This window comes from Heptranchias perlo, chromosome 7 (genome assembly GCF_035084215.1).
Source record: "Heptranchias perlo isolate sHepPer1 chromosome 7, sHepPer1.hap1, whole genome shotgun sequence".
Taxonomy (NCBI): Eukaryota; Metazoa; Chordata; class Chondrichthyes; order Hexanchiformes; family Hexanchidae; genus Heptranchias; species Heptranchias perlo.
In genome coordinates this window covers 83,565,506-83,580,877 of record NC_090331.1, presented here as the reverse complement: position 1 = coordinate 83,580,877, position 15,372 = coordinate 83,565,506, and the positions used below count along the sequence as shown (strand labels likewise).

Genomic DNA, 15,372 nt, shown 5'->3' with positions numbered 1-15,372 from the left:
CGCCAATAGTGGAGCAATGAAAATCGGGGATGCACAAGAGGCCAGAATTGGAGGAGCATTGAGGTATCGGAAGGTTGCAGGGCTGGAGGAGGAAAAGGGGTAAAGGGGTTTAGAAGAGGAGAAATTGCCAAAATAGGAAAAACATTGCATTGGCCGTATCATTGTCACTCTCTGATATACCAGGTCGATGCTGATAATGTGCATTGTTTCCATCTCCCATTGTAAAAATACATCTGTGTACCGCATCTCACACAACACACTTTCCTGTACAGCAAGGAGCCTATTGTAGTGTTAAATTACACCCTAATTAATTTACTTACAATTGGCGAGTGCCCCAGGGCGCTATATCATAATAATTAAAAAGTGTTCATGATAATGAGCTGGAGGATTATTTGAGGCAGGCACTTACACTAATCCTGGTGTGTTTAATTACCATTAGTGCTCACTATACCATTTTTTATGAGCAAAACAGCAGATCCTCCCATTCACAAAACTCACTGAGTCAAGTGCGGCATTAGATAAAGAGTTCATGCTGCAAATGCATAAACTTTATGATGGAACATCGGCTTGTCTTAAAGCTCTCGCAGTTGTGAGACTGTTGGTTGTACAGATGGGGGTGTAGGATTGATGACCAGTACAATAGCTCACCCCCAGGATCGATCCCCAGTCTGTGCTGAGTCAGCTGACCTCAGCTAGGATTGAACCAGTGACACTGGAATGAGTTCCATTCTAGTTTGGAGGAGCGCAGGGATCTCAGAGAGTTGCAGGGCTGGAGGAGGTTACTGAGATAGGGAGGGGTGAGGCCATGGAGGGATTTGAACACTAGGATGAGGATAGGATCATGATGGCCCCCACAAACCAATCAACCTGCTGATAGTCATTGTCTAAACTCGCACATGGAGACACTTGGGTGAGTCAGCCGAGGCCGCCTGGACCCACAGCATGGAGGGTGTGTAGAAAAATGCACCAGGAGTGTCGAAAATGATAAGGCCCTATTTTTGCATGAGGGCAGAGATATCGCACCAGGGTGATGTAGAGTTGGTAGGCCCTCATTCTCTTCGGCATTGACACTCTCCCTCTCTCGTTACACCACAGGTCTCTGGTCTCTGGAGTACAAGCGAGAGCTGACCAGCCCTCTGTGCATCGCTGCGAGCCACGGTTACACCGACTGCCTGCGGTACCTGCTCCAATGCCAAGCCAAGCCCAATCTGATTCCGGGAACTAAGAGTGCGCTACACGTGGCCTGCGAGAACGCACACACGGACTGCGTGGAACTGCTGCTTGAACACGGGGCCAACCCCAGGCTACTGACAGAAGAGGGACTGTCCCCTCTTCACCTCTGCAACACCGCACAGTCCCTTCGGTGAGTGACATCGTTCAGAGCTCGGTGCATCGCCGAATGGCAATGGCCACAGTATGGTGACAGAAAATGTGGTAAAAGAAAGCAAGAAAGAACTTGCATTTATATAGTGCCTTTCACCACCTCAGGATGTTCCAGAGCACTTTACAATCAATGAAGTATTTGTAAAGTGTAGTCGTTGTTGTAATGTAGGCAACATGGCAGCACAGCAAGCTCCCACACACAGCAATGTGATAATGACCAGATCATCTGTTATTTAGTGATGTTGGTTGAGGGATAAATATTGGCCCAGGACACCAGGGAGAACTCCCCTGCTCTTCTTCGCAATAGTGCCACAGGATCTTTTACGTCCACCTGAGAGGGCAGACGGGGCCTCGGTTTAATGTCTCATCCGAAAGATGGCACCTCTAACAGTGCAGCACTCCCTCAGAACTGCACTGGAGTGCCAGCCTAGATTTTGTGCTCAAGTTTCTGGAGTTAACCCTGATCACTTCCACAATTACGACAGTGTGTATTTTATGTATGAGAAGGATATAGTTCAATAAAACTTATAGCAAAATGGAAAAATAATTATTGGAAAATGCAACTTTGAGACACAAATTCACTGAGGATTGGATGATACAGTGGGTTATCACACTGTCCTTTCACCTGTGGGACATGGTTTAATGGCCTGTTTGGGTCAGTCTAAACTCAGCTCCTCGTAAAAATATGTGCACAGCACAAAAAATCTCTATAATTCTGCATGAACTGGCAATCCCATTCTGCCTGGTGTGTGAAATGGATATAGTTCCCTGGTGCAGTAGGGAACTCTGTTATAGAATCATGGAATCTTACAGCACAGAAGGAAGCCATTCGGCCCGTCGTGCCTGTGCCAGCTCTTTGAAAGAGTCACTCCCCTGCTCTCTCCCCAGAACTTGGCTTATTTCCCTTTTCAAGTATTTATCCAATTCCCTTTTGAAGGTTACTATTGAATCTGTTTCCACCACTCTTTCAGGCAGTGAATTCCAGATCATAACAACTCGCTGTGTGGAAAAAAATTCTCCTCATCTTCTCCCCTTGTTCTTTTGTCAATTATCTTAAATCAGTGTCGTCTGGTTATCTGTTGTCAGCTTGTAGTTAATGTTGATGGGGCAGTGTAGAGGGAGCTCTGCTCTGCAAGCTGTCTGTGATATGCCTGGCCAGTGGGTACTTCAAGGTGCAGTGGGGCTAGGGTTGCCAACCCTCCAGGATTGTATTCGAGTCTCCTGGACACTTCTGCGAGCAATCTGAGAGAAAAATGATAGAGGCATTAAAAAAATGTGGGTTTTTTTTCCATTTTCTTTAAGCACTTTCATCGAATCATAGAAATTCACGGTATAGAAGGAGGCCGTTCGGCCCATCGTGGCTGTGCCAGCCAAAAAAGAGCTATCCAACTTAATCCCACTTTCCAGCACTTGTAGGTTACAGCACTTCAAGTGCACATCCAAGTACTTTTTAAATGAGTTGAGGGTTTCTGCCTCTACCACCCTTTCAGGCAGTGAGTTCCAGACCCCCACCACCCTCTGGGTGAAAACATTTCTCCTCAACTCGCCTCTAATCCTTCTACCAATCACTTTAAATCTATGCCCCGTGGTCAGTGACCCCTCTGCTAAAGGAAATAGGTCCTTCCTATCCATTCTATCTAGACCCCTCATAATTCTATACACCTCAATTAAATCTCCCCTGAGCCTCATCTGTTCCAAAGAAAACAACCCCAGTCTATCCAATCTTTCCTCATAGCTACAATTCTCCAGCCCTGGCAACATCCTCATAAATCTCCTCTGCACCCTCTCTAGTGCAATCACATCTTTCCTGTAATGTGGTGTCCAGAACTGTACGCAGTACTTAAGCTGTGGCCTAACTAGTGTTTTATACAGTTCCAGCATAACTTCCTTGCTCTTATATTCTATGCCACAGCTAATAATGGAAAGTATCCCATATGCCTTCTTAACTATCTTATCTACCTGTCCTGCTACCTTCCCGGATCTGTGGACATGCACTCCAAGGTCCCTCTGTTCCTCTACACTTCTCAGTATCCTCCCACTTATTGTATATTCCCTTGCCTTATTTGCCCTCCCCAAATGCATTACTTTACACTTCTCTGGATTGAATTCCATTAGCCATTTTTCTTCCCACCTGAGCAGTCCATTGATATCTTCCAGAGAGATCTGGGGGTATATGTGCACAAATCGTTGAAGGTGGCAGGGCAGGTTGAGAAAGCGGTTAAAAAAGCATACGGGGTCCTGGGCTTTATAAATAGAGGCATAGAGTACAAAAGTAAGGCAGTCATCATGAACCTTTATAAAACACTGGTTCGGCCACAACTGGAGTATTGTGTCCAGTTCTGGGCACCGCACTTTAGGAAGGATGTGAAGGCCTTGGAGACAGTGCAGAAGAGATTTACTAGAATGATTCCATGGATGAGTTACGTGGATAGACTGGAGAAGCTGGGGTTGTTCTCCTTGGAGCAGAGAAGATTGAGAGGAGATTTGATAGAGGTGTTCAAATCATGAAGGGTCTAGACAGAGTGGATAGAGAGAAACTGTTCCCATTGGCGGAAAGGTCAAGAACCAGAGGGCATAGATTTAAGGTGATTGGCAAAAGAACCAAAGGTGACATGAGGAAAAACTTTTTTACACAGCGAGTGGTTAGGATCTGGAATACACTGCCTGAGGGGGTGGTGGAGGCAGATTCAATCATGGCCTTCAAAAGGGAACTGGATAAGTAGTTGAAAGAAAAAAATGTTCAGGGCTACGGGGATAGGGCGGGGGAGTGGGACTAGCTGGAATGCTCTTGTATAGAACCAGCACGGGCTCGATGGGCCAAATGACCTCCTTCCATGTTGCAACCTTTCTATGATTCTATGATTCAATGATTCTATGATTCCTGCAGTCTCCAGCTTTCAACCACACGGCCAATTTTTGTATCATCTGCAAACTTCTTAATCATGCCCCTTACGTTTAAGTCTAAATCATTGATATATACCACGAAAAGCAAGGGACCTAGTACTGAGCACTGTGGAACCCCACTGGAAACAGCCTTCCAGTCACAAAAATACCCGTCGACCATTACCCTTTGCTTCCTGCCACTAAGCCAATTTTGGATCCAACTTTCCACTTTCTCTTGGATTCCATGGACTTTTACTTTTCTGACCAGTCTGCCATGTGGGACCTTGTCAAAAGCCTTGCTAAAATCCATGTAGATTACATCAAACGTGTTACCCTCATCGACCCTCCTTGTTGCCGCCTCAAAAAATTCAATCAAGTTAGACAAACACGACCTTCCCTTAACACATCCACGCTGACTGTCCTTGATTAATCCATGCCTTTCTAAATGATGATTAATACTGTCCCTCGGAATTTTTTCCAATAATTTTCCCACCACCGAGGTTAGGCTGACTGGCCTGTAATTACTCGGTCTATCCTTGCTCCCTTTTTAAACAATGATACAATGTTAGCAGTCCTAGTCCTCCAATCCTCTGGCACCATGCCTGTAGCCAGAGAGGACCAGAAAATGATGGTCAGAGCCTCCGCTATTTCCTCCTTTGCTTCTCTTAACAGCCTGGGATACATTTCGTCCGGGTCTGGTGATTTATCTACTTTCAAAGATGCTAAAACCCTTACTATTTCCTCTCTCACTATGTTTATCCCATCCAATATTTCACACTCCTCCTCCTTAACTACAATCTCTGCATCGTCTCCCTCTTTTGTGAAGACAGATGCAAAGTATTCATTAAGAACCATACCCACATCTTCCATCTCCACACATAGTTTACCTTTTTGGTCTTTAATAGGCCCTACTTTTTCCTTAGTTATGCTCTTGCTCTTTATGTATTTATAAAAAATCTTAGGGTTTTCCTTGATTTTACTTGCCAGTATTTTTTCATACCCTCTCTTTGCTTTCCTAATTTCCTTTTTAATTTCACCCCTACAGTTTCTATACTCCTCTAGGCTTTCTGCAGTATTGAGCTCTCGGTATCTGACATAAGCTTTCCTTTTTTGCCCTATCCTACCCTATATGCTCCTTGACATCCAGGGGGCTTTAGATTTGGGAGTTCCACCCTTTTTCTTTGTGGGAACATATTTGCTCTGAACCCTCACTATCTCCTCCTTGAATGCCTCCCACTGCTCTGACATTGATCTACCTTCAAGTAGCTGTTTCCAGTCCACTTTTACTAAATCACATCTAAGCTTAGTAAAATTTGCCTTTTCCCCAATTGAGAACTTTTACTCCTGGTCTATCCTTGTCCTTTTCCTAACTATGCTAAATCGAACTGAATTATGATCACTACCACTAAAATACTCTCCCGCTGATACCCCTGCCCAGCTTCATTCCCTAAAACTAAGTCCAGAACTGCCCTCTCTCTTGTTGGGCTTGCTACGTACTGGCTAAAAAAGTTCTCCTGAAATTCATTTATTACGTTTTAAAAATATTGGAGAGGGGGAGAAAATGGCAGATTGACTGACAGTCAAGAATCATCCAATCAAGTAACAAAGCTTTCCAATTGGCGGAGGAAGGTGGTGCGCCATGAGGATGGACGTATCGGGCGACCAATGGCGGGAGCGTGGAGGCGGGGCAGTTGGAGGTGGGAGGTCATGTGACGAAACCTCTTGGAATGTGACCAATCAGAGTTGGCAAGCCGAAGTGGAGAGGAAGCTAACCCAGCGTCTAACCTCAGAAGTACAGAAGGGCTCCCTCTAGGGGAAGTTTTGTGCCATCACCTGATACCCACTGGTCGAGACTGCACAAACTCATTTCACATGGGACTCGAACACCATAGCAACAGACAGAGGGGATTTTCATCGCACCAGTCCAGGCTGGATTTGAACCACAAGTCCCAGTGGTAAAAGCAGAGTGCTTAAACCTCTGCCAATCAGGCACAGTTCCAAATTTCGAATCTGGACTTGCCTTAGTAAGCATTGCAATGGGAGAACATGCCAAGCTTATAGTTAACACATGCACACTCCAGACACAGCACAGACAACAACAACAACTTGCATTTATCTAGTGCCTTTAACGTAGTAAAATATCCCAGGGCGCTTCAAAGAAATGTTAACAAACAAAATTTGACACCGAGACACATAAGGAGATATTAGGACAGGTGCCAAAAAAGCTTGATCAAAGAGGTAGTTTTAAGGAGTGTCTTAAAGGAGGAGAAAGGGGCAGAAAGGTTTAGGGAGGGAACTCCAGAGCTTAGGGCCTAGGCAGCTGAAGGCAAGGTTGTCAATGGAGGGGTGAAGGAAATCGCAAGAGGCCAAAATTGGAGGAGCGCAGAGTTCTTGGAGCTGGGTTTTAAGGAGCTTCTCAAAAGAGGAGAGAGAGATGGAGGGGCGTAGAGGTTTCGGGAGGGAATTACAGAGCTTACTAATAATTAAACAGTATAGTAATCCATTCCCTGGTTTCCTTCCCTCTGTCTAGGTGTGCTAAACTGCTGCTAAAGTATCGTGCAGATGTCAACCAGTTGACCGAAGAGGATCACGAGAGCCCCTTGCATGTGGTAGCCAAACGGGGCCTTAGCCGTCACGTCCACCTCTATCTAAGGTACGGGGCCACTGTGGATATCATGAATGTCCACCGGGTGTCACCGCTGAGCAGCGCCTGTGCCAGTGCACAGAGACTGGAGGACCAGGAGGACTACTTCCAAGTGTGCGCTGTCCTGATTTTGTATGGCGCCAACATGAACTCTGTAGACAACGAGGAACGGAGTCCTCTGCACAAGGCTTCCAGGAACGCCAGCTGCCAGCTGGTCCAGCTGCTCCTGAAGCACAGAGTGGACGTCAACGCCATTGACTACAACGGGTCCTCCCCGCTGGCCAATGTGATACAGACTGCACCTTTCAAGGAAGAGCTTAACCCTCAATGCACCATCCAAACCTTACTCAACCACGGGTCCCGCAGGGTGTGGCCAGCAGCTTTTCTCAAGGTAATGGTTTGTGCGGTGAGCACCAGAGACAGATACAATGGGGCATACTCAGAGATGGATGGCCATGATATGGCAACTTAAGTTAGGACGAGAAAAGGCCATTTGGCCATTCAAATGCCTCTCCCATTAACTCTCCCATCATGGCATCTTAACAACAACAACGTACATTTATATAGAGCCTTTAACGTGGTAAAATATCCCAAGGTACTTCTCAGGAGCGTTATCAAACAAAATTTGACACCAAGCCACATAAGGTGACCAAAAGCTTGATTAAAGAGGTAGGTTTTAAGGAGGGTCTTAAAGGAGGAGAGAGAGGTGGAGGGGCGGAGAGGTTTAGGGAGGGAATTCCAGAGCTTAGGGCCTAGACAGCTGAAGGCATGGCCGCCAATGGTGGGGCAAAGGAAATCGGGGATGAATAAGAGGCCAAAATTGGAGGAGTGCAGAGATCTCAGAGGGTTGTAGGGCTGGAGGAGGTTACAGAGAGAGGGAGGGGCGAGGCCATGGAGGAATTTGAAAACAAGGATGAGAATTTTAAAATTGAGGCGTTGCCAGACCGGGAGCCAATGTAGGTCAGCGAGCACAGGGGTGATGGGTAAATGCGACTTAGTGTGAGTTAGGATACGGGCAGCAGTGGGATTGTTCCCAATGCATTTGTCTCTAGTATCTTGCTTTGTAGATTAATCAAAATATTTTTTTCTCTTTGACTTTTTACTTTGTACAAACCAGCCAGGGACTCCGGTCCAGTTATTGATAGCTGATCTGGTTGTCAAGGTCTGTATTTAAGTGCCTGTAATGTTCGGGTTTTGATCTTCCTTACAATCTTCTTCCCGTTACTTCCAAAGGCACTGAGCACCAGCAGCCCTCCACACCTCACACAAGTGGCCATTCTTCACGCATGAGCCTCTAGATAGTAAGGATCGACTGGCTATTCGGTCATGGGAGGATCACAGTACTCTTCTGAAAGCCTCGCTTAAGAGGCCTTGTTCGAACTAAAGTAACCAGTTGAGGATTGTTGACACAACTCACCAAGGAAGACCAGGGTATGGGTAGTCATCAGGAACAGTAATCATGGCCTCCTTTTCTTCTCCCTCGCATGGATACACTGAGGCTACTGTAGTACCGCAACTGGTGCATCGACGAAGATCGGCCAATTCAGCATCAACCCCCGCCACCCCCCCACCCCCACCTCCCTCCCCCCCCGCCCCAGTGATAAGCCATCACTAATACAGTGATTACACATCAAAAAATGGACTCATGGTTAGAAGCTGGGATCGTGTGTGAATGTTAAAATAAAAAAGAAAGACTTGCATTTTTATAGCACCTTTCACGACCTCAGGACGACCCAAAGAGCTTTACAGCCAATGTAGGAAACGCAGCAGCCAATTTGTGCATAGCAAGATCTCACAAACAGCAATGTGATAATGGCCAGATAATCTGTTTTAGTGATGTTGGTTGAGGGCTAAATACCAGCCAGTACACCATGGAGAACTCCCCTGCTCTTCTTCAAATATTGGCGTGGGATCCTTCATGAGGGCAGACAGGGCCTCAGTTTAACGTCTCAAAGAGAGTCTGAAAGACAGCACCTCCAACAGTGCAGCACTCCCTCAGTACTGTACTGGGAGTGTCAGCCTAGGTTATGTGCTAAAGTCTCTGAAGTGGGATTTAAACCCACGACCGTCTGACTCAGAGGCGAGAGTGCTACCCACTGAACCACGGCTCAGTTGAGTAAGGACAGTCAGACTCTGATATTATCCGCCAAAGTCAAATAGTCGGCCAATACTCACTGCCTCGGTTCACACATGAAGAATAACTGCCTGGGCAAGGAAACAAAGGCTGGCTGGTGCCTATGGACTCCAGTCTGAGGAAGCATCTTTAGGAGAGGAGGGGAGGAAAAAAAGAGCTCCTTAATATAGTCCCCTTAAATCCCATAGGTCACAAAGGTGTGAATAATAATGTCTGAATTTAGACAACAAATAGATGAATAGAAAGTTCAGAGGGAAGGTGAAAAAGGAAAAAAGAGGGGCAAAGAGAGAGTATGAGAATAGACTGACGGCCAACATAAAAGGGAATCCAAAAGTCTTCCACAGGCATATAAATAGTAAACGGGTAGTAAGAGGAGGGGTGGGGCATATTAGGGACCATAAAGGAGATCTATTCCTGGAAGCAGAGGGCATGGCCGAGGTGCTAAATGAGTACTTTGCATCTGTCTTACCAAGGAAGATGATGCTGCCAGAGTCTTAGTAAAGGAAGATGTAATGGAGATACTGGATGGGCTAAAAATTGATAAAGAGGATATACTAGAAAGGCTGGCTGTACTTAAAGTAGATAAGTCACCCGGTCTGGATGGGATGCATCCTCGGTTGCTGAGGGAAGTAAGGGTGGAAATTGCGGAGGTGCTGGCCATAATCTTCCAAACATCCTTAGATACTGGGGTGGTGCCAGAGGACTGGAGAATTACAAATGTTACACCCTTGTTCAAAAAAGGGTGTGAGGATAAACCCAGCAACTAAAGTCCAGTCAGTTTAAACTCGGTGGTGGGGAAACTTTTAGAAACAATAATCTGGGACAGAATTAACAGTCACTTGGACAAGTGTGGATTGATTAGGGAAAGGCAGCACGGATTTGTTAAAGGCAAATTGTGTTTAATTAACTGTTAGGGTTTTTTGATGAGGTAACAGAGAGGGTAGATGAGGGCAATGCAGTTGTTGTGCTGTATATGGACTTTCAAAAGGCGTTTGATAAAGTGCTGCCCTAATAGGCTTGTCATCAAGATTGAAGCCCATGGAATAAAAGGGGCAGTAGCAGCATGGATACAGAATTGGCTAAGTAACAAGAAACAGAGAGTAGTGGTGAACGGTTGTTTTTCGGACTGGAGGGAGGTGTACAGTGGTGATGCCCAGGGGTCGGTACTAGGACCACTGGTTTTCCTGACATATATTAATGACTTGGACTTGGGTGTGCAGGGCACAATTTCCAAATTTGCAGATGACACAAAACTTGGAAGTGTAGTAAACAGTGAGGAGGATAGTGATAGACTTCAAGAGGATATAGACAGGCTGGTGGAATGGGCGGACACATGACAGATGAAATTTAACACAGAAAAATGCGAGTTGATACATTTCGGTAGGAAGAATGAGGAGAGGCAATATAAACTAAAGGGCACAATTCTAAAAGGGATACAGGAACAGAGAGATCTGGGGGTATAAGTGCACAAATCGTTGAAGGTGGCAGGGCAGGTTGAGAAAGCGGTTAAAAAAGCATACGGGGCCCTGGGCTTTATAAATAGAGGCATAGAATACAAAAGCGAGGAAGTCATGATGAACCTTTATAAAACACTTATTCGGCCACAACTGGAGTATTGTGTCCAATTCTGGGCACCGCACTTTGGGAAAGATGTGAAGGCCTTAAAGACGGTGCAGAAGAGATTTACATAGGAACATAGGAACAGCAGTAGGCCATTCAGCCCCTCGTGCCTGCTCCGCCATTTGATAAGATCATGGTTGATCTAAATTTACTAGAATGATTCCAGGAATGAGGGACTTTAGTTACATGGATAGACTGGAGAAGCTGGGGTTGTTCTCCTTGAAACAGAGAAGGTTGAGAGGAGATTTGATAGAGGTGTTCAAAATCATGAAGGGTCTAGACAGAGTGGATAGAGAGAAACTGTTCTCATTGGCGAAAGGGTCAAGAACCAGAGGACACAAGTTTAAGGTAATTGGCCAAAGAACCAAAGATGACATGAGGAAAAGCTTTTTTACACAGCGAATGGTTAGGATCTGGAATGCACTGCCCGAGGGGGTGGTGGAGGCAGATTCAATCATGGCCTTCAAAAGGGAACTGGATAAGTACTTGGAAGGAAAATATTTTCAGGGCTACGGGGATAGGGTGGGGGAGCGGGACTAGCTGGATTGCTCTTGCAGAGAGCAGGCACGGACTTGACGGGCCAAATGGCCTCCTTCCGTGTTATAACCTTTCTATGATTCTATGAATCTGTGGGTTTAGAGTTTCACAAATCACTTTCAAGAGTTTGTTTCCTTTCTAGGTGTTGAAAACTTGTGCTGGTTCTCCCAAGACCATTGAAGTCTTGTTTAATTCATATCAACAAATCCAAGTCACAGAGGAATGGATGGAGGCAGTCCCAGAAGAGATGTTTCAGGTACCAGCTAATGAAGAACTCTATACCCGGTCCTGGTAAAAATCATAGAATTTTAAAGCACAGAAGGAGGCCATTCAGCCCATTGTGCCTGTTCCGGTCCTCTGAAAGAGTTAACCACTTGCCTTTTACAAATCTATGCTAGTTACTCACATAGAATTACATAGAATTTACAGCACAATAACAGGCCTATGCCGGTGTTTATGCTCCACAAGAGCCTCCTCCCACTCTATTTACTTCATCTCACCCTATCAACATGTCCTTCTATTCCTTTCTCCCTCATACTTACCTAGTTTCCCCTTAAATGTATCTATGTTATTCACCTCAACTACTCCACGTGGTAGCATGTTTCACATTCTCACCACTCTCTGATTAAAGAAGTTTCTCCTGAATTCCTTATTGGATTTATTAGTGACTATCTTATATTTATGGCCCCCAGTTTTGGACATCGCTACAAGTGGAAACATCTTCTCTACGTCTACCCTATCGAACCCCTTCATAATTTTAAAGACCTCTATTAGGTCACCTCTCAGTCTTTTTTCTAGAGAAAGTTGTGCTTAATTAACCCATGTCTTTCGAGGTGAGTATTAATTTTATCCCATTTTATAGCCTCTAGAAGTTTACCCACCAGCGATATTAGGCTGGCTGGTCTATAGTTACCTGGTTTATCACTTTGTCCCTTTTTGAACAGAGGTGTTGCATTGGCAACCCTCCAGTCCTCCAGTAGAACTTCTCCTATTGCTCTAGCTCCTATTAACATTGAATTAATTAAATATACGTTTCCCCCTTCGCCCTTTCTGTGCACTGCACCCCATGCAGAGAGGGCAAGGGTCAACCTATTCCCATGTTGCTGTAAACAGCATCAGAGAGTGATAGTCCAGGCTCACCTTCCCTCTCCATTCTCCTTCCCTAACCCTGCCCCTTGCTTCCCCAAGCAATATCCAGAACCAGACACAAGTTGTGGCCGAACTAGTGTTTTACCAGTTATGAAGAGTCATCGCCATTATTATTTTGCTGAGGCACCAGTATGAATTTTTTCCTTTTCTCCCACCAGGAGTCTTTATCTCCAAGAGGTCTCCTTGAACCAAATTAAACAAAATTAAAGATTGCTCTATAGGAGCCCTGGGTTGTTTTTTGGCAGTTCACACTGAGTCATATTACAGCAACTGTGTTAATACTGCCCACATTCATCTCACACATGATCCTAACAGTCAACAGAGAGGGGCGATTTTCATCCATCGGATTAGACTAGAAGCCAACTTAAGTCCTGGAGGTCAATGTGCTAACCAACCACACTACCTCTCCCCCACCCCTCCCCACTCATGCACAATATGATTTTACTTGTGTGAAATGCCAGGTCTTGGAGCCAGATATATCCTGAATACCAAACACGGTGGACTGAAATATGGTCTGCAGAGCAGGCTGCTCCTGCTTGTTCCAGGAAGTGAGGCAGCCTAAAGTGTCCCTCTTACACTGACAACTGCCCTTCAATCAATGTTCTATGGTCTTGTATGTCTATTTAATTCCAACTTGTTACAATCTCATTTGACGTGTAGATAAGTCAGGTTTGCCATGATACTGAGGCTGAGCCTGTGATGGCACCTACACAGGACACTTGATACTCTGAGTGATGCTCTCCACTCTCTGTGAATTCAGAGTGAACATTAACTCTCTTTATTGTTTCTTTTCTTTGCCTCCAGCTGCACCAGCCATTCTACGAGTCCCTCTTTGCTTTGGCCACCAGTCCCCGCTCCTTGCAACACCTGTGCCGTTTCGCTGTCAGGAAGTTGTTTGGCGACCAGTGCCATTCCCTCATCCCCAGGCTGCCAGTCCCAAAATGCTTGCATGGATACCTACTCCTGGAGCCGGAGGGGTTGGTATTTTAATCCTTCGTCCTCGTTCCCCCATCTTCTCTTTCACTACAAAACATACCACTACAAGGTGCTGAAGGACCATTAGGAGTCTTCAACATTGGAACTGGGGCTAAAGGAGTTCAATTATCAGGTCAGGTTGCATAGACTAGGCTTGTATTGCCTCGAGTATAGAAGATTAAGGGGTGATCTAATTGAGGTGTTTAAGATGATTAAAGGATTTGATAGGGTAGATAGAGAGAAACTATTTCCTCTGGTGGGGGAGTCCAGAACAAGGGGGCATAACCTTAAATTACAGCTATGGAACCAAGGCAGGTAGATGGAGTTAAGATACAGATCAGCCATTATCTAATTGAATGGCAGAACAGGCTCGAGGGCCTGAATGGCCTACTCCTTTTCCTATGTTCTTAACTGCAGAACAAGTGACTACTCCCAGTAGAGCAATCAGAATGATGAGTGCTTGGAGAGATCTTTAACTGAATGGAAGAAGGTTCATGGGTAAGGTACAGTGGCCTGAATTATATCTAATGGTACTGTCATCATCAGTGGATCCATCGAAAAGTCTCTGCAGTTGTGTAACATAAGGGTGAACTGTATGACATATCACAAGTGTTGTCAGCAGCTAAACGTGTTTACATCGCGCAAGACGCCTCAAGGCCACCAGCTGTTTGACCTGGCCGTCCGCCACAAGTAACTTGTTTACGCCCCAGTATAATTATTGGGGACTTTCCAGACTCGGGGGGCTTCACCGAGGACTGGGAGTGCATACGGTGCCTCGGAAAACTACAGGCTCAATTACCAGCCGTCGACTTCAGGGGTCCCCGACGGGCAGACGGACGTGAGCTTGTGATTGATTGTTTGTTTGTCTGTTACAGTACTTGTATGTTATAAGTGTTACAATAAAGTAGTACCTTTTACTTTCGCCTGTGTACTATATTGTATCAGATCCAGAACCTGTGTTTAAAACAAAACACTACAAGTTGTAACGAGCTTGATTTGCTCTCCTTTTTTTTCCTCTCCTCTCCTGAAAGTGCAAACTCTTGCTGGGAATCAGTTCCATTCCTGCTGGAATTTCTCCCGCATCCAGCCCAAGTGGATATTCCTCACTCTGAGTCTAGGCACTGAGTGTTGGCAGATTAAATATGGGCGTTTCACATCAACACAGTTCCTGTCCTCACCAGAGGTTTAAAAGAAAGGCTTGTATTTTTATAGCACCTTTCACAACCTCAGGATGTCCCAAAGCACTTTACAGCCAATGAAGTACTTTTAAAGTGTAGTCACTGTTGTGATGTAGGAAACGCAGCAGCCAATTTGTGCACAGCAAGATCCCACAAACAGCAATGTGATAATGACCAGATAATCTATTTTTAATGTTGTTGGTTGAGGGATGAATATTATCCAGAACTCCCCAGCACTTTTACCAAGTGCATTTTCCAGCCGGAGTCAATAGATAGTGATTTGGAGTGGGAATGTGACTGAGTTTCCTTTCTGTAACCTGGGGGTGCTAATACTAATTGAGTGCAGTTTTTAAAAGAAATTTGTGGAATTCATGTTTTATTCATTTCACACTTTCCAGTTATTTTATTCTCCCCATCCCTTCTCCAGGTCTCCCTGCTCCATACTCCTTTCCCCTGCTGATTGGGAGGGTGCAGTATCCCCTCTCAGCCATTGGGGTGTGATAATAAGTACAGAGAGAGAGTCCCGCTGATTTCCTCCCTTCCTGACTTCCCCACACTGCTCTTCCCACCAGCTCAAGGACGATCGGAAACTTGACGTCTATGCACCGCATTGCATACAACTGTGACATACATCCCATAAAGGTTCTACATTCAATTCTTCTACTGTGCTTGGCCAGCTAATCTCAGTCAGAGCAGGTACAACTGGTGGGATGCGGGGGAGGAGGAGCCAGAGTTCCAGCTCCCGATTGCCATTCAATGACCCTTGCTCATACATGCATAAATATCAGCTGAGGACATGATGCCTTACATGACCGAATAGCCTACCAGTACTGACTGTGTCCAGGCTCACATGTGAAGAGCAACCATAT

The 15,372-nt window shown here is 45.4% G+C and overlaps 1 protein-coding gene across 3 annotated transcripts in view; it reads left to right on the top strand.

Annotated features, from left to right (window-relative positions):
* The window catches only part of LOC137323914 (ankyrin repeat and SOCS box protein 18-like), a 44,161-nt gene extending 29,915 nt beyond the window's left edge, over positions 1 to 14,246 (top strand). For all 3 annotated transcript variants that reach the window (XM_067987998.1, XM_067987996.1, XM_067987995.1), the window contains exons 2-5: positions 1,096 to 1,363; positions 6,797 to 7,301; positions 11,344 to 11,457; positions 13,155 to 14,246. In XM_067987998.1, the coding sequence (XP_067844099.1) occupies positions 1,096 to 1,363; positions 6,797 to 7,301; positions 11,344 to 11,457; positions 13,155 to 13,340 (1,073 nt within the window). In that variant the 3' untranslated portion in view covers positions 13,341 to 14,246. The remainder of the gene's footprint in view (positions 1 to 1,095; positions 1,364 to 6,796; positions 7,302 to 11,343; positions 11,458 to 13,154) is intronic.
* The last annotated feature ends 1,126 nt before the right edge of the window (positions 14,247 to 15,372 follow it).